The 26,065-nt window shown below is 35.7% G+C and overlaps 1 protein-coding gene and 1 long non-coding RNA gene across 5 annotated transcripts; both read left to right on the top strand.

The window, feature by feature from the left end:
- Positions 1–7,659: 7,659 nt before the first annotated feature.
- On the top strand, positions 7,660–9,768 carry LOC149496759 (uncharacterized). Its single transcript, XR_016320333.1, has 3 exons — positions 7,660–7,861; positions 7,992–8,061; positions 9,570–9,768. It is a non-coding gene; the product is annotated as an uncharacterized LOC149496759 (long non-coding RNA).
- A 10,890-nt stretch (positions 9,769–20,658) lies between these two features.
- Positions 20,659–24,854, top strand: PPA2 (pyrophosphorylase 2). Of its 4 annotated transcripts, none has more exons than XM_012235688.4 (9): positions 20,659–20,800; positions 21,720–21,867; positions 22,002–22,030; positions 22,580–22,645; positions 23,355–23,462; positions 23,561–23,626; positions 24,051–24,171; positions 24,348–24,429; positions 24,612–24,854. In XM_012235688.4, exons 2-9 carry the CDS (start codon positions 21,738–21,740, stop codon positions 24,652–24,654), a joined length of 645 nt encoding a protein of 214 aa, XP_012091078.1. In that variant the 5' UTR covers positions 20,659–20,800; positions 21,720–21,737; the 3' UTR covers positions 24,655–24,854. The 4 variants fall into 4 exon arrangements, with proteins under 4 accessions (XP_012091078.1, XP_012091077.1, XP_012091080.1 ...); XM_012235687.4 differs by having other exon boundaries at positions 21,690–21,867; XM_012235690.4 differs by having other exon boundaries at positions 20,667–20,800; positions 21,726–21,867.
- Positions 24,855–26,065: the final 1,211 nt, after the last annotated feature.

Here is a 26,065-nt window from a genome sequence, read left to right as displayed (position 1 = left end):
TATACAAAATCAACCATATATAACTTAATATAATAAAAATAAATAAATTCGAAAAACAAATAAATTCGAAAAAAAAAATTTTGACAAATTAATCGCAAAATAAAACTAACCTGTGTGGCTGGCGGAGAGCAAAGGGGGCGGGACTGGCGGCGTCAGGCGAGCTGGAACGGTGTGAGGAAGGGGCTGTGTGGCGCTGCGGACGGAGGAGAGGAGAGGAGAAGGAGAAGAGAGAAAGAAGAAGAAAGAAAAAAGAGAGGGCGCGGCTTGTTTAAAGCCCTAATTTTTGCGACCGACTTATCGGTCGCAATTTCCATAAACTCGGTCGCAATTTTTAATGAGCCGACGTCGTTTGACTAGGCACAAGTTTTGCGACCGATTTGCGACAAAACATATCGGTCGCAAAAAAATCAGTCGCAATTCAGTCTCAAATCGGTCTCAGAACTTTGCCGCATTTTTTAAGCGCGAAATTTTGCGACCGATAAAACGTAGTCGCAAATCGGTCGCAAAATAGGTCGCAAATCCGTAGTAAGGAGGTCGCAAATCACTAACCATTCTCGCGGGAATTTTTCAGCGCCAATATTAGCGACCGATGTACTAGAAGTCGCAAATCGGTCGCAAAATTGCGACCCTTATATGTCGGTCGCAAAAATCGGTCGCAATTGAGCGTTTTTTTTGTAGTGTTATATGTTTCTTTATTCGTTGCGGTATTCACTGAATTTTAATGAAAGTTGCAGAATTCATACAGCATAAAGAACAGCAAGTAAGACAATAAAAATATACTGTTATGTATTCTTACATGTTTATTGATTTCATTCATACAACATAATGAACAGCAGATAAGATTATGATAGTATCATGATGTGTGTGATTAAAGGTTCATGTAAAGGAGTTATGAGATAATTAGAACTAAATTATTTATGGTATGAATTAGAAGTTTATTCTTTGCTATAAAGATACATTGATGTTGAAATTTACTGAATCTATGATTTTCAATGCTTTTATGCAATTTGTATTTTAAGTTAGTTGTCATCACACATTGTTAAGTATGTGAATTATGAGCATCACTGAGTTTTATACTCAGCGCGTCGATTTTTATCACGCGTAGGTTGAAGATCGTGGTTGCTACTTGAAGACTTGAAGAGTACTATCAAAGCAGAAGTGATTAATTTGGTCATAATAGATTGAGAGTTGTATAATTAAGAATTATGGCATGTATAATTATTACATTTGTTAGAGCTTATGTGATTGGAAATATCATTGAAGCATGTAATTATTTTGGTGTAAGTATTTGGAGGAAATGATTGAATATGAAATATTTTACTATAGTTGGTATGATTAGGTCATGAAGACTTGATATATAGAATGAATGCAATTAATTGCTGGATATAAAATGCTATTGAGGATTTATACAATTATGAAAAGATATATAAAGTATTATTGTGTTATGATGATTCTTTGGAGATGTTGGAAGTTTAGAGTTTAATTGGGAGTGTTTTGTATTCATATTTAGCATACATGATGATATCAGCATGACAGGACATAAGTTCAACCAGATTGTAGCGTCTCGGCTCGGTTCATTTGGGTTAACGGGTGGACTGAGCAGGGATGTTACATTACTATCACACTGTTTTGTTTTTCATTCAATCTCTAAACACACGCCTTATCTTTACAAACAATAAAATCGATTTTCTTAACTAAACAAATAGGGCAAAACAACATAAACATCTTTATTAATCAAACCTTCCAACATCAGAAGACATATATCAAGCCAAAATAATAACAAATACAATCATTGCATGAAATCCATATGAAGTCTTCAGCCTATAAAAACCATATTCTCTACCATTGCAAGACCTTGCATTCAAGACATTACAAATTTCAGTCCCTTCATTGTGCTCATATATGTCATAAGATTGTTTGCGTCCTAATTCCTCCTCCTTCAGTTTAGCTTCTTCTATTATGCATGATGAAGCAAAACTCGATTCACCTTTTCCTGTTGCCGGATATAAGACTTCATGTTGGCTTTTAAATAGAGCCAAAGCCTGTTTAGCCTCTTCTTCTGTATCAAAAGATTTGTATATGCTACAACTCACAACAAGAATAAAGGATGAACATTTTTCCTATGAATTATAAATTACAGGCTTCTTACCCTTGAATATTACATAAAACTTCTTTCTGATACCCCTTTTCCTCGACTGTTTCATGCTTTTCAAACTAATAGGGTTATAACCGAACCATATAAAATATGGAGGAGCTTAAAATTATATTCTCACTCCTCAAACATCCAAATATAAGTTCATTCAAAATTTAGTTAACGTTATAATTTTTTTTTTTCATTTAATCTAGGCCTATACATTTTACGATGATAATCTTTTCACGTTTACAAGGATGTGGTCCATAATACACTCATTTCAAATTCAACTTACACAAGGGTTTTTTTTTATATTTGACTTTCTAAAACCACTAAAGATATTTTCAAAACCGCTAATAATCTGGATTATTATGAGCCAAAAATCTTTTTCGATATTATAATAAACAATTTAGTGTAATTAAAATATTTCAAATTTTTCAATGCCAGGCTGGGCATATGTGGGGGTTCAATTTCCACTAAAAGCACCTACAGGAAGGCTAAGCCCCGAGCCGAATTAGACGGTTCGGTGGTTTACATAAAAAAAATTTATATGTATATTATATTTAGATAATTATTTATTAATTTGAGTTCAGATTCAAATTAAATCGACTTCAACCTTAATATAAAAATAAATTTACTTAAATTTTTAATACAAATAAGTGTAGTAAAGTTGAGTTGGAATATCTTAAACATTTTTTGAATCGAAATTTGATTATGAATATTAATGTCACGACCCGTTTCCATGGGCCGGATCGGCACTAGGGCCCATGTAAGCTTAAGGCTCCCGAGACCCGTAGTAAGCCTGAATCACTAATATCTATTATCTCAATATAAATTTCAAACATTCAGCCCATATTAATATGAAAAATATACCTCAAGATTTTATTATACCTCGGCCCAAATTTATCATCTTCAACATTCCACAGTTCGAGCCCCATTTACAATACAACACATTTCTAATATGGGCTAACAGAATTACTTCATCTATATTACTACACGACTAAAATGTATGTAAATTATATAACTGCGGAGTCACTAACCGTTTGATATACATAGCTTCTTATACATATAGTTACATAGCAAAATAATTATGGAACTAGGATAACTTCTTTATAGCCCTGCGGCGAAGAAACATAGCTTAAACCGAATTAAACAGAAACTTACTTCCTGAAAAATTAAACAAGACATGTGAGTTTTCTAAGGAGTAATAATTATTACACAACACACGCAGTCACACAAATGTGTAAACATATCAATCTAGTCATCCGACTAGTTATATGCTCACGCAACCAGTCACACAAATGGCACATCACCAGCACTCACAATTATTAACATCTTCATATAATCACATCACGTGGCAATTAGTCAGTGGAGTCACCGAAATCCGATGAGCCATCCTCCCACATGGCCTATCCACTCACATGTGCACCAGGGAGCCAATCCCCCATTCTGGCTGACCAATATAATCCTCACACTGCCAGTCCTCTGATTATTTTTCCAGTCTCTCTCTCTCTCTCTCTCTCTCTCTCTCTCTCTCTCTCTCTCTTTTATATACCAACAGGCGGCATCCCGGTCGTCTCCCTCAAATCTAGATCATCAGGCTCACACAATAGGAGGCCACCCTGCGGGCTGCGATCAAATCTAGATTATTAGGTGCGCCCAAAGAGACTAACCCGTGGTTTTTCCATATCATACAGATCAGAACAGTAGGTGCACACGGGGGCGCCGATCTCCCATTTACCCGGCTAACAAAAATCAGAATCAGGAACTGTAACGTCCCATTTTTCTATTGAATCGAGTCGTTGTTTAGAGTCGAGTCGGGCTGATCCAAAACCCGGTTCGAGCCATTAGAGTCTAGAGTGGGCTAGAATGGGATGTAACTGAAATAAGGAGAAGAAGTGGACTTACTTGAAGGAAATAAAAAGATCAAAGTATAAGGATTAGGACTTACTTGCACTAAAAGATAAAGCTTAGGTTTTAAGTTGTAACATATTGACAATTGAGGTACCATTTGGTAATTTTCACATAAAAATCATGGATATTTTGGAGATGTACCCGAGACTTCCATTTCATTTTCTCTTTTTCATCTTTATCTTCATCTTCTTCCTCTACTTCCTTTACTTTACTTTCCCTTCCTTTCTCCATCAATTTTCATGGGATTCAAGCATTAATTCAACTTCTATTTTATCCAAGTAAGTAGAATTTCTTGAAGCTCTATGTTATTCAACCTCTAATTTAGTTATATTGTAGATGTTTCATCAAAGTTCTTATGTATAGGAGAGGGGAGCTCAAAGGTAGAAGAAATAGGAAGCTTAAGAAGAGCTCAAGATTTTTGGAGTGAAGGTGTGCTATCTCTTTGAGTTTAATTAATTTCCTTGCATGAGAATTTGTGTGGTGTGTTGATAATGAGAAAATATGTTGCTTAATGTTGAGTAAGAAGACTGAAAATGGTGAAAAAGCATGAGATGAAATGAATAAATGAAGTAGATATTGAGTTCATGCTGAAACAGGTTTTGCTGGAAAAGTAACTAGTAACTTCACCATGATTTTGACCCTATTTAATGATGGAATTAGGAAGTGGTCTAGAAGAGTTATTTGTTCTCTATGTGTTAGCTTTCAATGGGTTTTTGAATCACCCAAATCAGAGTTGTAAATTGAGAGATATGACCAAAATAGTACAGACTGCGCAGGCTGGAAAATGCGACGCGCGCTCGCGAATTTCATGTAGTGCTCGCGAATTTGGCCTGTGAACTCTCTGACTCTCATTTTGCACTTCTCGCGCTCGCGACTTTCATTGCGCGCTCGCGACTTTGGCCTATAAACTCACTAACCCTCATATGTACTTCTCGCGCTCGCGACTTTGCATGGCGCGCTCGTGAATTGTGTTCTGATGCTCTTTTGGACTTCATTTTCAATGCAATTGTATTCCTTTGCTCAACTTGTATGTCTCCAATCATTTTAAAACAAAAAGACAACATGAGAACATGTATCAAAACAACATGTTAGCATGCAAATGATGTGAAATGAGGTAAACAATATGGTGTATGAAGTTATGAATTCTATGCAATTGTATTCCTTTGCTCAACTTGTATGCCTTCAATCATATTAAAATAAAAAGGCAACATGAACACATGTATAAACACAAAATGCAAGCATGCAAATGATGTGAAACTAACATGATGCAAATGATGTGAAACTAACATGACACAAGTTGCCCGCTTGGCGAGGCTATCAGCATACAGGTAAGCAGTATGGTTTATGAAATTATGAAGCAGTTAATATGCTTTTGTTTTATATATTGACATACCAATAATACGCTCCATTGAGGTTAGGTAGAAACCACTTAGATAAGGCTATGTCGCGACATAGGATAGCAGATCTGCGCCCCATACAGTTTGGTACTCCGACTACAGGCCGTTGAGTGGATATGATTATATAATGGCCATAGCAGCCCAGTCATACAGTATTCATCCAGTTTCATACAGTTTTTCTTATCACTTTGGTTTCACTATAACCTTATGGAGCTATACAGTTATATTGATTACAAATTGCATAATCATACAGTATAATGAGCAGCAAGTATGATAATGAAAGTATCATGATATGTGTGCTTACATTCCATATATGAGTACATGTTTATTTCTACATATGTATGTGCTTATATGTTTCTTTATTCGTTGCGATATTTACTGAGTTTTAATAAAAGTTGCAGAATTCATACAGCATAAAGAACACTAGGTAAGATCATGAAAGTATAATGCTATATATGCTTACAAGTTTATTTATTTAATTTTTAAGGAGCCATACAGTTATGAGATGTTGTTAATCATAACTTATATGATGTGACTAAAAGTGCATAAGTCATACAGCATAATGAACAGCAAGTAAGACAATAAAAATATACTGTTATGTGTTCTTACATGTTTATTTATTTATTTAATTCATACAGCATAATGAACAGTAGGTAAGATCATGATATGTGTGATTAAAGGTTCATGTAAAGGAGTTATGAGATAATTAGAACTAAATTCTTTATGTTTATGAATTAGAAGTTTATTCTTTGCTATAAAGATACATTTATGTTAAAATTTACTGATTCTATGATTATCAATGCTTTTATGAACTTTGTATTTTAAGTAAGTTGCCATCGCATTTTGTTAAGTATGTGAATTATGAGCACCACTGAGTTTTATACTCAGCGCGTCGATTTTTATCACGCGTAGGTTGAAGATCGTGGTTGCTACTTGAAGACTTGAAGAGTACTATCAAAGCAGAAGTTACTAATTTGGGAGTAGTAGATTGAGAGTTATATAATTAAGAATTATGGCATGTATAATTATTACATTTGTTAGAGCTTATGTGATTGGAAATATAAGTGAAGCATGTAATTATTTTGGCGTAAGTATTTGGAGATAAGAATAATACTTATGAAATGATTGAATATGAAATATTTTACAATAGTTGGTATGATTAGTTCATGAAGACTTGATATAGATCATGAATGCAATTAATTACTGGATATTAAATGCTATTGAAAATTTATACAGTTATGACTATATATATATAAAGTGTTATTGTGTTATGATGATTAGTTGGAGATATTGGAAGTTTGGAGTTTACTTGGGAGTGTTTTGTATTCATATTTAGCGTACAGGATGATATCATCATGACAGGACATAAGTTCAACCAGATTGTAGCGTCTCGGCTCGGTTCATTCGGGTTAACGGGTGGACCGGGAAGGGATGTTATATGATCTGTATAATAGAAACAGTCTCACAAACCCATGGTGACCCACTTCATCCTAATTCCACACAAACATGGCAAAACATTGTCACATCACAACCAATCAAACATTGCAATTAATTGCAGACATATTGATCAGTCAAACATCGTAATGCAATGCACAATTAGACATCCATACTCAAATGCAAATAAATAAATAATATTAACAATAAACGATAGCGATAAAATAAATAATAACAATAAACAATAATAATGAAAATAAGTAATTGAATAATTAAATGAATAATGATGATAATAATAAAATAATTAGAGCACTCTATGTATTATGTGTAACGCCCTATTTTTTTCTGTGTTGAAATAGTAGTTTATCTGTCTGTGAATAGTACTATCGGTCCGGGAGTCGGTATTATTTTGGTCTAGAAAAATTATTATATATAGGTAATAGGTTCTATCACATTTTTGGAGCATGCATGCATGGTTTTTATGGGTAGAAAGTAAGTAATGAATATTTTTGGAGAATTTTAGAGAATTAGTGCGTAGTGACTTAAGGTGTGATATTAATGAAGGAAATTAGAGGCAATAGTTGTGTGGATGAAATTTGAAATGGTGTTAGATTAATTAAGGAACTTCAAAGAATTATTTTTATGGAGTAAATTTGAGAATTTTGTTGTGTTACATAATATTTTGAAGGAATTTAATTTGGAGAATATTTGTAGCCATTAGATTAGATTTACATTCAATCCTAGCCATCCAATTTTTATGGAGTAAATCATTATCTCCTCCATTAATTGGGCAACACTATCCTTCTTCTTCTTTTCCTACGTCTTCTTCTTCTTCTTCTTCTTCTTCTTCTTCTTCAATTTTTCCTTAGTAAACACATCAAAATCACCCATACAACTTGAGTTAATTAAGACATATTAGAGATTGAAGCTAGAGAAGTAATATTTGGTGACTAATTTCAAGGAATTTGGTGATTTTTCCTACTTGGTAAGTGATTTTAGGATAAGGTATTTATGTTGGGGTTTAGAGTTTTCTTTAGCATATACATTCTAAATCATGCTCCACTTCTTCTTTTGTTTGTGTTTTCTTTGTTTGATTTTGAGTGTCTTACATGTAGAGGGTGGAGAGCCTTCCACCAAGGATAAGGGCAAGACCAAAGCTTGAGCTTGTTAAAGCTTGGTTTGAAGGTTAGTGCAATTATACTTTCACTTGTTTAAGTTGTTTTTACATGGTTAGGCTTTTGAATGAATTTTGGGAATTTTGTATGTATTGGTTAACTTGCTGAATTCATGTTAGATATGTTCTGCCGTGAGATTAGAACTCATTTTCGACCCCTTTATACTCCCCATCTGTTTCTGACTTCTTCATGAAAGTTGCAGCTCTATTTCTTAGCTTTCCAAAACATATTTTTATGTCTAATTCCAGTACTTGTAGCTCAACTTATGATTTAAATACCAAAACTGGTTCTGTTATGGTGTCTTACCAGTATATCCGAAATCATTGTCCATTTTGACCACATAAATGGCCAAATAACGTCTTATGTTCTTCATAAAAGTTTTAGCTTTACTTCTTGTCTTTCCAACCCATCTTCTTGTGTCCAATTTGGCGATACATAGCTCAACTTATGGCTAAAACACCCAAACTGACTCTGTTGTGACAGGCTCCAGGTATTACTCAATTGAGTGCCCATTTTGACCACTATAATGACATTAGTAGGTTCTGAGTTATTCATAAAAGTTGTTTCCCTGTGTCTTGAGAATTCTCTCGTTCTGGATTGGTTTCATTTGAGTGTTTGGTGAAGTAGGAATTCAAGAAACATTGGACTTGGTTCTGCTGAATCAGGTCTGATCTGTTGGTCTATGTTCTGAGCTTTTGTTTGCTATCTTACTCTTTGATCTGGGCTGTGGTCCCTTCTGAACATTTGTAGCATTTTGGCTTAGCTTTCTAATGAATCTAATTTCATTCAATTTGGAGACCCATAACTCAAATTATGTGTTAAAAACCCAGCAAAGGTCAAGTTTATAACAATGCTGAAAAGTTCTTGATTTATGTACTTTTATATTATATTAAGTATATATACATTTATAGTGTTTTGAGTAAAATATTTGAACTGATGAGTACTAAATGAAGAGGTTTTGATTAAGAATTATTGCTTTTGTGAAAGAATGCTTTTGATTTAGGCTCTACTATGCATGATTGAGACGTAGTATGATGAGATGGATTTTCTTATTGTGAAGCTATGATCATATGCTAGGGTTATCAACCCTTATAAATAGGCGGACGCGCTTATTTGTGTGATGGGGTGGTGCTTTCATAGGCCACGGTGGTGCTTTCATAGGCCACGATTGTGTGATGGGGGTGGTGCTTTCATAGGCCACGGTGGTGCTTTCATAGGCCACGAGTATGTGATGGGGGTGGCGCTAACATAGGCCACGATCAAATCTGCTTATGTTCATTCTGTATGAGTATGAGCCTTAACGAAAAATGAAATTTTATTGTTGCTATAAAAGAATGAAGACATATTTGTATTTATAATCTTCTCATTGCTTTCAAAGTATTTGAATTAAATGAATGCGATTTCGGTATTTATATAGTTGAGTAATTTAAGTTTTGCCTTGGCTATTGTTAATTAAATTGTTGGTTATTTAGCACCACTGAGTCTTCCACTCAGCGCGTTGATTTTTATCACGCGCAGGTTAGGAGCGGAGGGTGTTCTTCAAGACCAGAGGACGAGCATCAGAGTAGATATCACATCTTGGGTAGGATATTTTGTAAATGGTGATTTTTGGCATGTATATAAATATTGTGTTGTGAACGTTGGATATAATAAGTTTGTCATGTATTAAGAGTTATGATTATTTAAAGAAATAACACCTTATTATATTTTTGGTGTATGATGATTAGAGATTCCTTGAAAAGAATGTGTTTCGAATATTATGCGTATATTGATGGATATTTAGAAGTGCTTGTAGTATGTTGTTGAATTGGAGGTTTGGGGGTTTAAAAAAAAATTGGAAGTGTGTATATTTTCTTTGTGTGGCAAGTAAATTTTTAGGGGAAACTCTTGTGAAATTTTCGTAGGAATTTTCTTAAACATTATTTTTGTAAAAAAAATAAAAATTAATAATACAAAAAAAAACTGGTAATTACTTGCCTCCTTATGAAAATTTAACCACTTCTAATTTGTGATCTAGCTTTTATAGTGACATAAGATGGTGCTCCGGCACCGATTGTGGCATCCACCGTCTGGTTCTCTGAGATTGGTCTGTGGGTGTTACAATTTTTGGTATCAGAGCATAGGTTTAGACAATTCTAGGAGATATGATTTGGTATGAGAGTTTATCCACTTTGGAGTAATGATATAAGTGATTTAAGTTAAATACATGCCATATTAGTCTGTTGTGGGAATTTCTCTCTGATGCGACTCCGCTGGTCTTTGTAGGTGTTTAGTGATGTCTCAGAACTTGCCGGATGAGGAGGTGGATAGTTATGCCCCTCCAGAGGGTGCTATGGTAGAGGGTGATATGCCAGCTGGTGGTGTCGCTGGTGGCATTCTGGGTTCCGATGCAGTGCGTGCCTCGGTTGTAGGGCAGGCTACTATGGGTCCTGCGGGGCCTAATCAGGGTGATTTGGTACAACAGTTGGTAGCTGCATTGAGGCAAGCTGCGGGAGCTGTTCCCCAGACTCCAGTCGCACCAGCCCCTGTTCCAGTTCATACCCCGGTAGAGAGACTGAGGAAGTATCGTGTTGAGGATTTTATGGGTCGGAGAGATGATGATCCTTCTGCAGCAGAATTTTGGCTCCAAGCTACAGAGAGGGTTTTGGACCAGATGCAGTGTACTCCTGCAGATAGATTGATTTGTGCTGTTTCCTTGCTAAAGGAAGAGGCTTACCTATGGTGGGAGTCTATGGTGAAGACAGCAAAAGCTGAGGATGTTACTTGGGATTTCTTTCTCTCTGCTTTTCGGGAGAAATATGTAGGGGAGTTATACACGGATCAGAGGATAGCAGAGTTCCTTGAGCTTAGACAGGGACGGATGACTATCTCCGAGTATGAGCGAGAGTTTCTGCGGTTGAGTAGGTATGCTTGTAAGTTGGTCCCTACTGAGGCAGATCGGTGTAAGCGGTTTCGGAAGGGGTTACTGGATGAGTATAGGATGCACTTGACATCCCAGCCCCACACTACATTAGCTGGTTTAGTGAAGGCTGCTACAGAGCTTGAGCTTATTCGGAATGAGAGACAGGCTAGAGGTCAGAGGGCCCAGCAGAGTAGTCAGTATAAGAGATTTCAGAGTGCTACATCTGGACAGACTTTAGGGGTCCAGTCTAGTAGCAAGAGATTTAGAGGCGGACCGCAGATGGGGGTCAGACCAGGTCAGACAATTGGTCGGGGTATATATACGAGACCAGCTCCTCCGGCTTCATCTGTTGCTAGTGGTGGAGGTACTGCAGGGTTAGGTCTACCGATTTGCATTCACTGTGGCAGGAGACATGTGGGAGTGTGTTGGGGCATTAAACCTTGCTTTCGATGTGGATCCACTGAGCATATGATCAGGGATTGTCCTATGACAGTGACTAGTCCAACTCACCAGGTTGGGAGGCCAGCTCCCTATGGTCAGAGAGGCAGAGGTAGAGGCCGTAGTGAGGGCTCTGGTACGAGGAGTGAGAGACCAGTTTCTGAGACTGTGGAGAGACCCGAGGCTAGAGCACAGGCGAGGGCTTATGCCATCAGGACCAGGGAGCAGCGGGATGCACCGGATGTCATCGCAGGTACCTTCTCTATCTTTGACACTTTTGTACTTGCTTTGATTGATCCGGGCTCCACGCATTCATACATATGCATCCCTGTGGGTAGATTGGGTAGTATGCATGCTGATACATTAGAGCACAGCGTTGAGGTAACGAGCCCTTTGGGTCAAAGTGTAGTAGTTAATCGGGTGTATAGAGATTGCCCTTTAGTCATTCATGAGTATGTATTTCTAGGTGATTTGATAGAGTTGCCTTTTCAGGAGTATGATGTGATATTGGGTATGGATTGGCTGTCTAGACATGGGGTCATTGTTGATTGTAGACTTAAGAGGATTACACTCCAGACTTCATCTGGTGAGGAGATTATAGTTACGGGTGAGAGGTCGGATTACCTCTCTAATTTTATTTCTGCTTCTTCTGCTAGAAGACTGATCCAGCATGGTTGTGAGGCCTACTTAGCCTGTGTACTTGCTCCAGAGTCAGAATCTCCTAGTGTTCATGATATACCCACAGTATGTGATTTTTCGGATGTGTTTCCAGAGGAGTTGCCTGGTTTACCTCCTGAGAGAGAGGTTGAGTTTGGTATTGAGGTTATGCCTGGTACTGCACCGATATCCATTGCTCCGTATCGAATGGCACCTGCTGAATTGAAAGAGTTAAAAATACAGATTCAGGAGTTGCTTGATAAGGGTTTTATTCGTCCTAGTGTATCTCCATGGGGTGCTCCAGTATTGTTTGTAAAGAAGAAGGATGGCTCACTTAGATTGTGTATTGATTTCAGACAACTTAACAAAGTTACTGTGAAGAATCGATATCCATTGCCTCGGATAGATGATTTGTTTGATCAGTTGAGAGGGGCTAGTGTATTCTCGAAGATAGATCTAAGATCAGGTTATCATCAGCTAAGGGTGAAGGGATCAGATGTACCTAAGACTGCTTTCAGGACACGCTACGGTCACTATGAGTTTTTAGTGATGCCATTTGGGTTGACTAATGCTCCAGCAGTGTTTATGGACCTGATGAACCGGATCTTCCATCCTTATTTGGATCAGTTTGTGGTGGTTTTTATTGATGATATTTTGGTGTACTCTCCGACTAGAGAGGATCATGATCACCACCTACGAACAGTTCTACAGACCTTGAGAGACCGACAGTTATATGCCAAGCTCAGTAAGTGTGAATTTTGGTTGACTGAGATTGCTTTCTTAGGGCATGTTGTTTCTGCCAAGGGTATTCGGGTGGACCCGAAGAAGATTGAGGCAGTGCTTGATTGGAAGCCACCTACGAATGTTACAGAAATTCGAAGTTTCTTAGGTTTGGCTGGATATTACAGGAGGTTTGTCAAGGGGTTTTCTCTTATTGCAGCCCCTTTGACTAGACTTCTCTGTAAGGATGTCCGTTTTGAGTGGACTGATAGATGCCAGAGTAGTTTTGAGCAGCTTAAGGCGATGCTTACTGAGGCTCCAGTTTTGACACAGCCAGCTCCAGGCAGACCATATGATGTTTATAGTGATGCTTCGCATAATGGTTTGGGTTGTGTGCTTATGCAAGAGAGCAAGGTGATTGCTTATGCTTCCCGACAGCTTAAGCCACATGAGAAAAACTACCCTACTCATGATTTGGAGTTAGCAGCTATTGTGTTTGCCTTGAAGCTTTGGAGACATTACTTGTATGGTGAGAAATGCCACTTGTATACGGATCATAAGAGCCTTAAGTATCTGCTTACGCAGAGAGAGCTTAACTTGAGGCAGCGCAGATGGTTAGAGCTACTTAAGGACTATGATTTCACTATTGATTACCACCCGGGTAGAGCTAATGTCGTGGCAGATGCACTCAGTAGAAAGGCATTAGTTGCTCTTCGTGCTATGAATGCACGCTTATCTGTGACTAGAGATGGTACTCTTGTAGCAGAGCTGATGGTGAAACCTAGCCTACTACAACAGATTAGAGATGCACAGCAGGGTGATGAGACTATTACTTTGTGGAAAGGCCTAGTCAGAAAGGGTGAGAAAAAGAGATTTATGATTAAAGATGACGACTACTTGTACTTTGGGGATCGAATTTGTGTGCCTAAAATGACAGAGCTGAGAAAGAGTATCTTAAAGGAAGCTCATAGTAGTCCTTATGCTATGCATCCTGGCAGTAATAAGATGTATCAGGATTTGAAATCACAGTATTGGTGGCCGGCGATGAAGAGGGATATCACAGATTATGTGTCGAAGTGTTTGACGTGCCAGCAAGTGAAAGCAGAGCATCAGTTCCCTTCTGGTTTGTTACACCCTACTGCTATTCCAGAGTGGAAATGGGATAAGGTTACAATGGATTTCGTGACTGGATTGCCTTTAACTCCTAAAAAGAAAGATGCTGTATGGGTAATAGTTGACAGACTAACTAAGTCAGCACATTTTCTTCCTGTTAGGACCGACTTCACTATGGAGCAGTATGCAGAGCTTTATATAGATGAGATAGTGAGATTACATGGAGTTCCTTTATCCATCATTTCAGATAGAGATCCGAGATTTACTTCTAGATTTTGGAAGAAGCTACATGAGGCCCTGGGTACTAAACTGAATTTCAGTACAGCTTTTCATCCTCAGACAGATGGTCAGTCAGAGCGGGTTATTCAGATTTTGGAGGATATGTTACGAGCTTGTGTTATTGAGTTTGAGGGTAGTTGGGAGAAGTACATTCGACTTGTCGAATTCGCCTATAATAACAGTTATCAGTCGAGTATTCAGATGGCCCCTTTTGAAGCACTATATGGTAGGAGATGTAGGACGCCACTATGTTGGTCAGAGTTGAGTGAGGGCAAGATTATAGGTCCGGATTTGATTCGGGACACAGAGGATAAGGTCAGAATTATCAGAGATAGATTGAAAGCAGCTTCAGATCGTCAGAAGTCCTATGCCGACTTGAAGAGGAAAGATATAGAGTATGCAGTGGGAGATAAGGTTTTCCTTAAGGTATCTCCGTGGAAAAAGATATTGAGATTTGGAAGAAAGGGTAAGCTTAGTCCTAGGTTCATTGGTCCATATGAGATTATTGAGCGTGTGGGTCCATTAGCCTATAGACTAGCTTTACCACCAGACCTGGACAGGATACATAATGTTTTCCACGTATCTATGTTGAGAAGGTATCGGTCCGACCCATCACATGTGATAGCAGTGGAATCTATTACTATTGAGCAAGATTTAACTTATGAGGAAGAACCGGTGAGGATACTTGCTAGGGAAGTCAAGGAGCTAAGGAATAAGAGAATTCCTTTGGTAAAGGTTCTTTGGAGAAACCATAAGACCGAGGAAGCTACATGGGAAAGTGAAGACATTATGAGACAACAGCATCCTCAGTTATTTAATTCAGGTGAATTTCGAGGACGAAATTCTTTAAGGGGGGAAGAGCTGTAACGCCCTATTTTTTTCTGTGTTGAAATAGTAGTTTATCTGTCTGTGAATAGTACTATCGGTCCGGGAGTCGGTATTATTTTGGTCTAGAAAAATTATTATATATAGGTAATAGGTTCTATCACATTTTTGGAGCATGCATGCATGGTTTTTATGGGTAGAAAGTAAGTAATGAATATTTTTGGAGAATTTTAGAGAATTAGTGCGTAGTGACTTAAGGTGTGATATTAATGAAGGAAATTAGAGGCAATAGTTGTGTGGATGAAATTTGAAATGGTGTTAGATTAATTAAGGAACTTCAAAGAATTATTTTTATGGAGTAAATTTGAGAATTTTGTTGTGTTACATAATATTTTGAAGGAATTTAATTTGGAGAATATTTGTAGCCATTAGATTAGATTTACATTCAATCCTAGCCATCCAATTTTTATGGAGTAAATCATTATCTCCTCCATTAATTGGGCAACACTATCCTTCTTCTTCTTTTCCTACGTCTTCTTCTTCTTCTTCTTCTTCTTCTTCTTCTTCAATTTTTCCTTAGTAAACACATCAAAATCACCCATACAACTTGAGTTAATTAAGACATATTAGAGATTGAAGCTAGAGAAGTAATATTTGGTGACTAATTTCAAGGAATTTGGTGATTTTTCCTACTTGGTAAGTGATTTTAGGATAAGGTATTTATGTTGGGGTTTAGAGTTTTCTTTAGCATATACATTCTAAATCATGCTCCACTTCTTCTTTTGTTTGTGTTTTCTTTGTTTGATTTTGAGTGTCTTACATGTAGAGGGTGGAGAGCCTTCCACCAAGGATAAGGGCAAGACCAAAGCTTGAGCTTGTTAAAGCTTGGTTTGAAGGTTAGTGCAATTATACTTTCACTTGTTTAAGTTGTTTTTACATGGTTAGGCTTTTGAATGAATTTTGGGAATTTTGTATGTATTGGTTAACTTGCTGAATTCATGTTAGATATGTTCTGCCGTGAGATTAGAACTCATTTTCGACCCCTTTATACTCCCCATCTGTTTCTGACTTCTTCATGAAAGTTGCAGCTCTATTTCTTAGCTTTCCAAAACATATTTTTATGTCTAATTCCAGTACTTGTAGCTCAACTTATGATTTAAATACCAAAACTGGTTCTGTTATGGTGTCTTACCAGTATATCCGAAATCATTGTCCATTTTGACCACATAAATGGCCAAATAACGTCTTATGTTCTTCATAAAAGTTTTAGCTTTACTTCTTGTCTTTCCAACCCATCTTCTTGTGTCCAATTTGGCGATACATAGCTCAACTTATGGCTAAAACACCCAAACTGACTCTGTTGTGACAGGCTCCAGGTATTACTCAATTGAGTGCCCATTTTGACCACTATAATGACATTAGTAGGTTCTGAGTTATTCATAAAAGTTGTTTCCCTGTGTCTTGAGAATTCTCTCGTTCTGGATTGGTTTCATTTGAGTGTTTGGTGAAGTAGGAATTCAAGAAACATTGGACTTGGTTCTGCTGAATCAGGTCTGATCTGTTGGTCTATGTTCTGAGCTTTTGTTTGCTATCTTACTCTTTGATCTGGGCTGTGGTCCCTTCTGAACATTTGTAGCATTTTGGCTTAGCTTTCTAATGAATCTAATTTCATTCAATTTGGAGACCCATAACTCAAATTATGTGTTAAAAACCCAGCAAAGGTCAAGTTTATAACAATGCTGAAAAGTTCTTGATTTATGTACTTTTATATTATATTAAGTATATATACATTTATAGTGTTTTGAGTAAAATATTTGAACTGATGAGTACTAAATGAAGAGGTTTTGATTAAGAATTATTGCTTTTGTGAAAGAATGCTTTTGATTTAGGCTCTACTATGCATGATTGAGACGTAGTATGATGAGATGGATTTTCTTATTGTGAAGCTATGATCATATGCTAGGGTTATCAACCCTTATAAATAGGCGGACGCGCTTATTTGTGTGATGGGGTGGTGCTTTCATAGGCCACGGTGGTGCTTTCATAGGCCACGATTGTGTGATGGGGGTGGTGCTTTCATAGGCCACGGTGGTGCTTTCATAGGCCACGAGTATGTGATGGGGGTGGCGCTAACATAGGCCACGATCAAATCTGCTTATGTTCATTCTGTATGAGTATGAGCCTTAACGAAAAATGAAATTTTATTGTTGCTATAAAAGAATGAAGACATATTTGTATTTATAATCTTCTCATTGCTTTCAAAGTATTTGAATTAAATGAATGCGATTTCGGTATTTATATAGTTGAGTAATTTAAGTTTTGCCTTGGCTATTGTTAATTAAATTGTTGGTTATTTAGCACCACTGAGTCTTCCACTCAGCGCGTTGATTTTTATCACGCGCAGGTTAGGAGCGGAGGGTGTTCTTCAAGACCAGAGGACGAGCATCAGAGTAGATATCACATCTTGGGTAGGATATTTTGTAAATGGTGATTTTTGGCATGTATATAAATATTGTGTTGTGAACGTTGGATATAATAAGTTTGTCATGTATTAAGAGTTATGATTATTTAAAGAAATAACACCTTATTATATTTTTGGTGTATGATGATTAGAGATTCCTTGAAAAGAATGTGTTTCGAATATTATGCGTATATTGATGGATATTTAGAAGTGCTTGTAGTATGTTGTTGAATTGGAGGTTTGGGGGTTTAAAAAAAAATTGGAAGTGTGTATATTTTCTTTGTGTGGCAAGTAAATTTTTAGGGGAAACTCTTGTGAAATTTTCGTAGGAATTTTCTTAAACATTATTTTTGTAAAAAAAATAAAAATTAATAATACAAAAAAAAACTGGTAATTACTTGCCTCCTTATGAAAATTTAACCACTTCTAATTTGTGATCTAGCTTTTATAGTGACATAAGATGGTGCTCCGGCACCGATTGTGGCATCCACCGTCTGGTTCTCTGAGATTGGTCTGTGGGTGTTACATTATGTGTTAAGTTATAGAAGTAATCTAAATGAATTTATGAATTATGTTATTAATTAAAACTAGTCTAGGTCCTACCGAAATTTCGACAGCATCTCCCCTAAAAATAGGACTATCTACCTGTTTAAATATCACAATAATATTATATATTTATCAATCAATGCACGCAGCCCATCCGTCGGGCAATTCACAACAACTTAACCCGTCCGCCATAACCTTATGTTTCAATCATTAGATCAATCAATTCAGACAGCCCATCAACTTCAAGCTACATATATCATCCATCACACTTACATATATCCACTTAATAATTTCAACTAATTAACCTCCAAGCATGATTCAATAATAGTGTTAATTGCTTTATAACTATTTACTTTAAATTATAACTTCTCCTAACAATATTTATTAAAATTTCTAAATTAACTTACATAAATATTAGTTAGAAATTTTTATCTCAATATCAAACCTCCTAATTATAATTATAGCTCATGTAATTTATTTGACAATGTTCTAAACTAATTTGCAATTACGTTATTCTAAAATCCTAAACCAGTGAACTAATCATATTCGCTATCGCAATTACCGCACACTAACCAATCTAATTTATTTACAAAGGACTATAAATGTCTATATATATATATATATATATATATATATATATATATATATATATATATATATATATATTTAAGCTATTCCAATAACCTAATTTCTTATTATTCAATTTAATCTATTTAATTACTCAATTAAATTCATTAATCAATTAATTCTTTATATACAAAAATTGAGAATTGAGTCTTAGAACGTACCAATTGAGAATCGGGCGACGATTCCGTGATCAGCGTGAAGAGAAGAGAATTCTGTCTCTCGGGGCCTCGCCGGAGTGTCGCCTGTCGGTCACCGGAATGCCGCCGCCGGCAGCCATGCACGGTGGCCGTAAAGTCGATCTTGCCCAGAAAATTGCAAGATTACCACCACCCGACTCAAATTTGCGTAAGGAGTTCAAATCTACCATCAATTTGATGAGCCAATGGCTCGTTTGGCCGGAACAAGCCTGACAGTCAAAAAGAAAGCCACCGATCATGGTGGTTTCACCAATCTTCACCAGAAATCCGATCTAACAGAGGGGAAAGGTTCGCACGGAGGAGAAGAAACGATCAACGCCTCTCCTTCTTGCTATAACCGCCGAAAATAGCGAGGATCGCCGGAAATCTTATCTCGCGACCTTGAGATCTCCCAGTCGCGATCTTCGTCGATTCTGGCCTCTATTTTGCGAACCAACACTACCAATGAGCTTCTCTCGTCGAGAGGATGAAGATTGAGGGCTTGGTTGCCGGGGTCCATGGCCGTTGGTCGGAGATCGCAGTGAGCCAGTGGGGAGGGGCTGTCGTGCGCGCCAGAAGAAGAAGAGAGGAAGAAAAAAAAAGAAACTAAGTCGGTTTCTAGATCATTCCGGTTCGATTCGAATCGGTTTGGTCTGATTCAATGATTTGGCTCGATTTGCTTGGTTTTCGGGGTTTTCACATGGTTTGCGGATCCAATTAATTTATTTGAATTGATTTAATATTCAATGCCCAAAATAATTCTTGAAGAGTTTAGAAAATTCTCGGTCAGGGGTTACGGTACTATACTTTGGGCTTGGCCCAACTCTCGAATTAAGATTATACAGTACCTGCAGCCCATACAGTTGAAAATTCTAATTTTTGATTTAATAAAAATTCGAAAGTTTTGAAAATAAAAATTCGGAATATTACAATTAATTAAACCAGATTTCTTTTTTTAGAAGAAATCAAACTAGAAATTTCATTAATTGAAAATTGTATATAAATATGGGATACAGATCGATATGTTTCTATATTTTTGTATAGCAAGTCTAATATAAGCCACTTATACAAAAAATAAAAAAAACACAATCTTAATTTAAAGTATCTGACAGTGTTGACAGAGCATAATATTTATGCATAGACGATTGCTTATTCCTTTTGGTAACTATTCATGGCCATTATTCGACTCCATGGTCTTTCTACAAATCCAATCGGATTACTTTCAAATTTTTTCCTTTTATTGGAGATGAGATCTGCACTTCTTTCTTCATAATTATCCAAAACAATAAAAGACATTTACAAAATCACTATAATTGGAATAACAATAACTCAAAAATAGATCTGAGAATAAAATTCCAAGATATGGTCAACAATAAATTTCAATATTTTTGTGATAATAACTCATAAATAAATCTGAAGATTATTTGCAAAAAAAATAAATAAATAAATAAAGGGATGACCACCATTGAGAGTTCACCAGCGGTCACCTGTGGAAGAAGAAAAGAGAGTTTTAGGTTTTAAGTTTTGAGACGGATAGAGAAGAAAAGAGAGGTTTTAGGTTTTGAGAGGGAGAGAGACGGGACCTAAAGAAGCTTTTTAATTAAACCAGATTAGAGAATAAGGTTTAATCTAAAATATGTACTTTCTAATTGAGTAAAATTCAGATTTCAATTAATGTATCAAAATGATCCCATCACATCATTAATATATGATTATTTCATTTTCCTACGGTACCTTCTGAAAATATTCCTATGTTCGAGAGCAAAAATCGGAGTCTGACTGATATGCATACATCCACATCCGTCGGATTCAATTCATTTCCATCCAACGGTCCTATTCGCTGAAGACCGGCCGTTGAAACATGGACCAATTACATACAGTAACGTCTTCATCAACCTTCCGAGAATATAAGGGCCCTTTTTCTCTCTCCGCCCATTCTTATATATACATTCATTAAACATATTGAATCGATTCTTACATTGCATTTCACTTTCAGCAATTCTTTGTGAGTAACTAATTCTTATTTTATCTTCTTCAATGGCTCTAAACTTTTTGTATTCACTTTCTTTTTGCAATGTTTGCCCTTTCCGGTTTACTGATACTGTATTCTTGTTTTATTTCTTCCTTAAGCTTGTTAGTACTTTTTGGATTCTGCATCTGGTGTGCATGAAAAAAGTAAAAGAAGAACTTGTGGGTATTTTGTAACTATCAAATGGGTTAGGTTTAGTGTTTGCTTTGAAGTGTATATAGTGTTTGATTTACTTCATTCTACCTTTGCAGCTACCTAGTGGCCTGTGGGTTCTCTCTATTGGCTGGTTTTTGTTTCGCTTTCATTTCATTTCATTTTGTGTTTGATGGTACTGTTCTTTTTTTTTTTTTTTCCTCTCTCACTCTTTTTAGGTTGTTTAGAAGAACAAATCTTATTTTTGGGTGGTCATGTTTTGGAATCTGCATCTGGTCTAGAAACCCTCTTAAAAATAAAATTTTTTATATTTGTTAATTTTTAATGGGTTTGGTTTTTCATTGGAATGCAGTACTGTTGATTGATTTCATTGTAATTTGAAGCTTGCTTGTGGGTTCTCGCTGGTCTGAGTTCGCACAGTCTCTCTGCAATCTTTTTCTTCTTTTATCCTGATTTGATTTATGTGACTTTTCTCATCTTTGTTAAGTTTTTTATTTTTGATTTGTTTAGTATTAGCTAGAAAATCTGATTTTTAACTTTATTTTACTTTTTTGCTTGCTTGATTTGATCAAATCCCACAGTGTTTTTTCAGTAAGTATGCTTCTGGGCTTTTTGTTTAACTATTCTTTTTCTTTTTTCTTGGCTCTTGCTTCTCTTAATGGCTCAGAGTATATGATTTATGTAGTAGTCTAATTGAAATGGTTCTGTTCAGCTGGGGGTGATTGTGGTTTATTTGATTAAGCTATAGTGCAAAGTCAATATGGCTAATGATGGTGGAGAAGGAAGCGGGAAAAACTCAGGGTTTCCTCATGTTGTCCTCAATGAAAGGATTCTTTCTTCAATGTCGCGAAGATCTATTGCTGCTCATCCCTGGCATGACTTGGAGATTGGTAAATTTTCCCCAATGCTTTACCTTTAGTTTCTTAATCTTCTGTTTTGGGTACAGTTCCATGATTATAATATTTTGCAATCTGTGAATATTTGCATTCTCTCCTGATTACTTTCAATATTACATTTGGTGCAGGACCAGGTGCTCCAGCAGTTTTCAACTGTGTAAGTTTTGTTTACTTTAGTGTTCTGTAAGCTCTTACTTGGGTACCTACAAGGCATTCGACCAGCATTGATTGAATAATCTTTCTCTTCACATAGCAGAACTGGTGAGATTTGATTGTTCTTGTTTGATTGCATTTGTATTTAATGGAGGAATGAATCTATGGCTGCAGCCTGCAAGCCATGTGCATTAAATAGTAAAATAAATAAATAAATAAATAAATTCTTAAGTTCCAAAGGCAACTGCGAGCCTCAACTTGAAGTCATGTGCCTTAGGCATGGCTTGAGGCCATTGGAGGTGTGTGGCCAAGGGGGTGGATGAGCTTTGTGCCTAGGTGTGCTCATGGTAGTTGTTACTGCAACTTATAGAGTGATGCTTAAAATAGGGATTTATCACTTTGACAGACAGTTATCTCTTAATGCTCTTGTGAAGAAGATTATTGATTAATGAGTCTGGATACATGTATAATTGTTGCTCTTGGTAGATTAGGATGTAAGTTCTTCTGCTGAAGAGGATAATATGGATTTCCTAATGTGGATTTATAATGTCAGGTGGTTGAAATTGGCAAAGGTAGCAAGGTTAAGTATGAGCTTGACAAAATAAGTGGTCTTATAAAAGTACGAACTTCCTCCTTCTTCATCTCAGCTTCTGCATATATTTTGACGAACTAATACTTTGCTCTACTTTTCTGAATATTATTTCAAATGCATTCTTTTGTACAACAAGTTTGTCTCATTTTACTTTATATACTCATAAAATGGTAAAATGCTTGTTGCATTATGGACTTTGGATAAATGTGATGCTCCTTGTCTCTCATCTTTTCTTCTTATTTCAGTTTTAATTTTAAAATTTTCACAACTAGGAGTCCACCCAAATAAATTTTTGCCACTTAATATATTAGTGCAGAAGAACCCATCACTTGTGCATTGGAACCCATCACTTGTGCATTGGAACAAGACCATATGAGTTTCAAATCCTTGAAATATACTAAGGATCATTTGACATTATTGTTTGAGCTGTTGTTGAGGAGAATGCTGCTGAAAATGTTGATTAGATGTCATTAGATTTAACTTTTAAAACGAATTTCACATGTCCCAGTTATGAAAGCTTTAAAATAACTAAACATTCGCAAATGGCTTTAAATGAATTCTTACTTGCATACAATTAGCTTCATTATTTCAGCAGGTGTTCAGAAAATAATTGTCTTTGTTTCATATGATATTTATTGAGGTCACTGTGTTACTGGGGTATTGATGTGAATTTGTTGTGTGTTGTCTACTTGTCTTAAATGAAGAACAAGACAATGGCTAACATTTTCATGAATAGGTTGATCGTGTTCTCTATTCATCTGTTGTTTACCCACACAACTATGGTTTCATCCCTCGAACTATCTGCGAAGACAGTGATCCTATGGATGTTCTGGTACTTATGCAGGTAGTATCTTGTGCCTTGAACAGTTCCAAAATGAGAATAAACATGTGTGTAGATCTCTGTTTACTTTATAATGTGTTCTTGGATTTTCTCTGTCATAGGAGCCTGTGCTACCTGGTACTTTCCTCCGTGCACGTGCCATTGGTTTAATGCCCATGATAGACCAGGTAATAAGTTTTAAATTTCCATGCCTAAGTTTGTATTGTTAATAAACATTCTTAGATAACTGACAGCTGATCGGAAACAGAAGAAATAGCTATCTGAGGTGCACTTGAATGAAGTTTTATCTTTTCCCATGGGCTGATTGAAATTTCGAAGAATGTTTTTCAATCCATATGTCTTATCTGCCAACCTTTGTTGGTCTGAGAAGATAAACGACAATTACATCTTAGTTATAGATTAACTTGACATCAGTGTAACATATGTTATAGATATTTTAAAAGTGCAATATAGGTCTTTCACAAAATAAACCAAGTTAAATGATGTTATTTATTCTATGATATTCTCAATAAGGTCTTGCTTCTTGAAAATAGAATTTATTTGTCCTGCTACTGGCAAATTTCTGAATCAAGTTTAGAATTTTTTTTCCAGGGCGAAAAGGATGACAAAATCATAGCAGTATGTGCTGATGATCCTGAGTTTCGCCATTACACAGACATCAATGAGCTTCCTCCTCATCGTCTGCAAGAAATCCGCCGCTTTTTTGAGGACTGTATCCACACATTTGAACTCTATTGTTTGGGTCACTTGCAGCCATTATTCTTTCTGATAAATATTAAATTTGTTGCTATCCTGTTGAATTTTCTGAATAGTTTATACACCCGATTATGTTTACTATCTTTTGATCATCTGCACTATATGCTGTAAATCCTTTACCGTGAATAACAGACAAAAAGAATGAGAACAAGAAAGTTGATGTGGAAGACTTCTTGCCAGCTGAGGCTGCCATCAGTGCCATCAAGTACTCCATGTGAGTTTTTTTTTTTTTTTTTTCACTTTTTGGCATAAATTGTTAAATTTGTTTAACCTACTATTCATGATCTTTAAATGTGTTTAGTTTTCAGAATAATGAAGTAACCATCAAGTAATATATATCTTGCTAGATCAATACGTCAATTACCATTTCTCTTATATAAATGTAATATATTGCAGGGATCTTTATGCGTCTTACATTGTTGAAAGCTTGAGGCAGTGAATTTATTTGGAGAATGTTCAGTGACTATGACACAATTTAGTATTTATAATACTAAGGCTAGACTTCTTGCTATATGCCCGTTTGCTGAACTTCTATCACTTGAATGTTCAATGGCCAAGTTTCACTTGTGCTTATTATGAATATATAACTGGATATGCTTGTTTCAACTTGTTGAATGAAATTTACTTATGCTTGGGCTATGCTTGGTCAATATTAAAGTTCTAACTGTTTCTCAACCCTTCTTCCCTCGACTTTTCTTTTCTTTTTCTTTTTTTTTTTTTTTTTTTTTTTTTTTTTTTTTTTGTTTTAAATATCAAGACATGAAAAGCTAATTTTGAAAATGGCCGGATAAGGAGTGGAAAAAAAAAAAAAATATTTAGATGAATTTTCAGTTGTACCAAATTTTTAAAAATGTTTGATCGTACCTTAAACTTGAAAGACAGTTTCAGTTGCACCCAGCAGGAAAAATTGAAAAAGATGTTTTAGGCATTATTCGGTAATAATTTTTTTAGTAGTTTTTAGCATTTTGATTAAAAGTTATTTTTTATAGTATTCGATAATATAGTATTTGAATTAGCTTTTAGAGGTTAAAATAACATTTTATAAAAGGTTAATTTATATAATGTTTAGTTTTTTAGTGTTTTATGAAAAACTATTCATACAGTTAAATTAAATTAAACGTTACTAAAATAATTTATAACTATCAAAATAATTAAATTTTGCTGAACATGACCCTTAATATTGCTTTAAATAGTTCTTTCATTTGTTCTCTATTTCCCTCTTTCTGAGTCTAAATTCCATGCAATTTTTATCTTTTGTATGAGAAAAGATTAGATTGAAAAAAGTTGAAAAAAAAAAGCCTTTTTCCATTTAAAAAAGGGTTAAAAAAATGGATACCAAAAAAAAAAGGGGGGGAAATTACCTCTAAGGAGATTCTTTGGGCAACTGGGTATTGCCTAATTGCCTTGATGCAAGCCAGAGCTTGAGAGAGAATTAGTGAAGCAATGGTAGAATCGTTACACCTGTCTGTAATTAGAATATGATTGACATGTATACATGTTTTATATGAGAATGTTACTTGATAAAGTAAACATGTATCTACTTTGAACCTGGGCATTTTCTATAATGCCTTGAAGGAAAGGAAAATCAAGGTAATCAAATTTTTATAATAAATTAAATTTTTAAATGCATAATAATTTATAATAATTTAAAATATTTCTCAATATTCTGTAATAACTAATTATTTTCTGTAAAATAATTTTCACAAAATAAGAAATATGTTCATCAAATTTTGTAATATTTCTTCATATTTCATAAAACATGGATGTTCATTATAAAAATTGATGGGATAATTATAAATTTAGTGTTTAAACATTTTAAAATTTTCTATTTTGGTGTCTGATCGGAAAAG

The sequence above is a fragment of the Jatropha curcas genome, chromosome 4, assembly GCF_041381405.1.
Source record: "Jatropha curcas cultivar XTBG-Jc1 chromosome 4, XTBG_Jcur_1.0, whole genome shotgun sequence".
Taxonomy (NCBI): Eukaryota; Viridiplantae; Streptophyta; class Magnoliopsida; order Malpighiales; family Euphorbiaceae; genus Jatropha; species Jatropha curcas.
This window is presented reverse-complemented; position numbering and strand designations above follow the sequence as displayed.

What these genes read in the sequence shown, in the direction of transcription:
- PPA2 (XM_012235688.4), top strand. Translation starts at nt 21,738, where the DNA reads ATGGCTAATGATGGTGGAGAAGGAAGCGGGAAAAACTCAGGGTTTCCT. An exon ending in AAATAAGTGGTCTTATAAAA is followed by an intron (nt 22,646 to 23,354) that starts GTACGAACTTCC and finishes TTTCATGAATAG; the next exon opens with GTTGATCGTGTTCTCTATTC. An exon ending in ATGTTCTGGTACTTATGCAG is followed by an intron (nt 23,463 to 23,560) that starts GTAGTATCTTGT and finishes TCTCTGTCATAG; the next exon opens with GAGCCTGTGCTACCTGGTAC.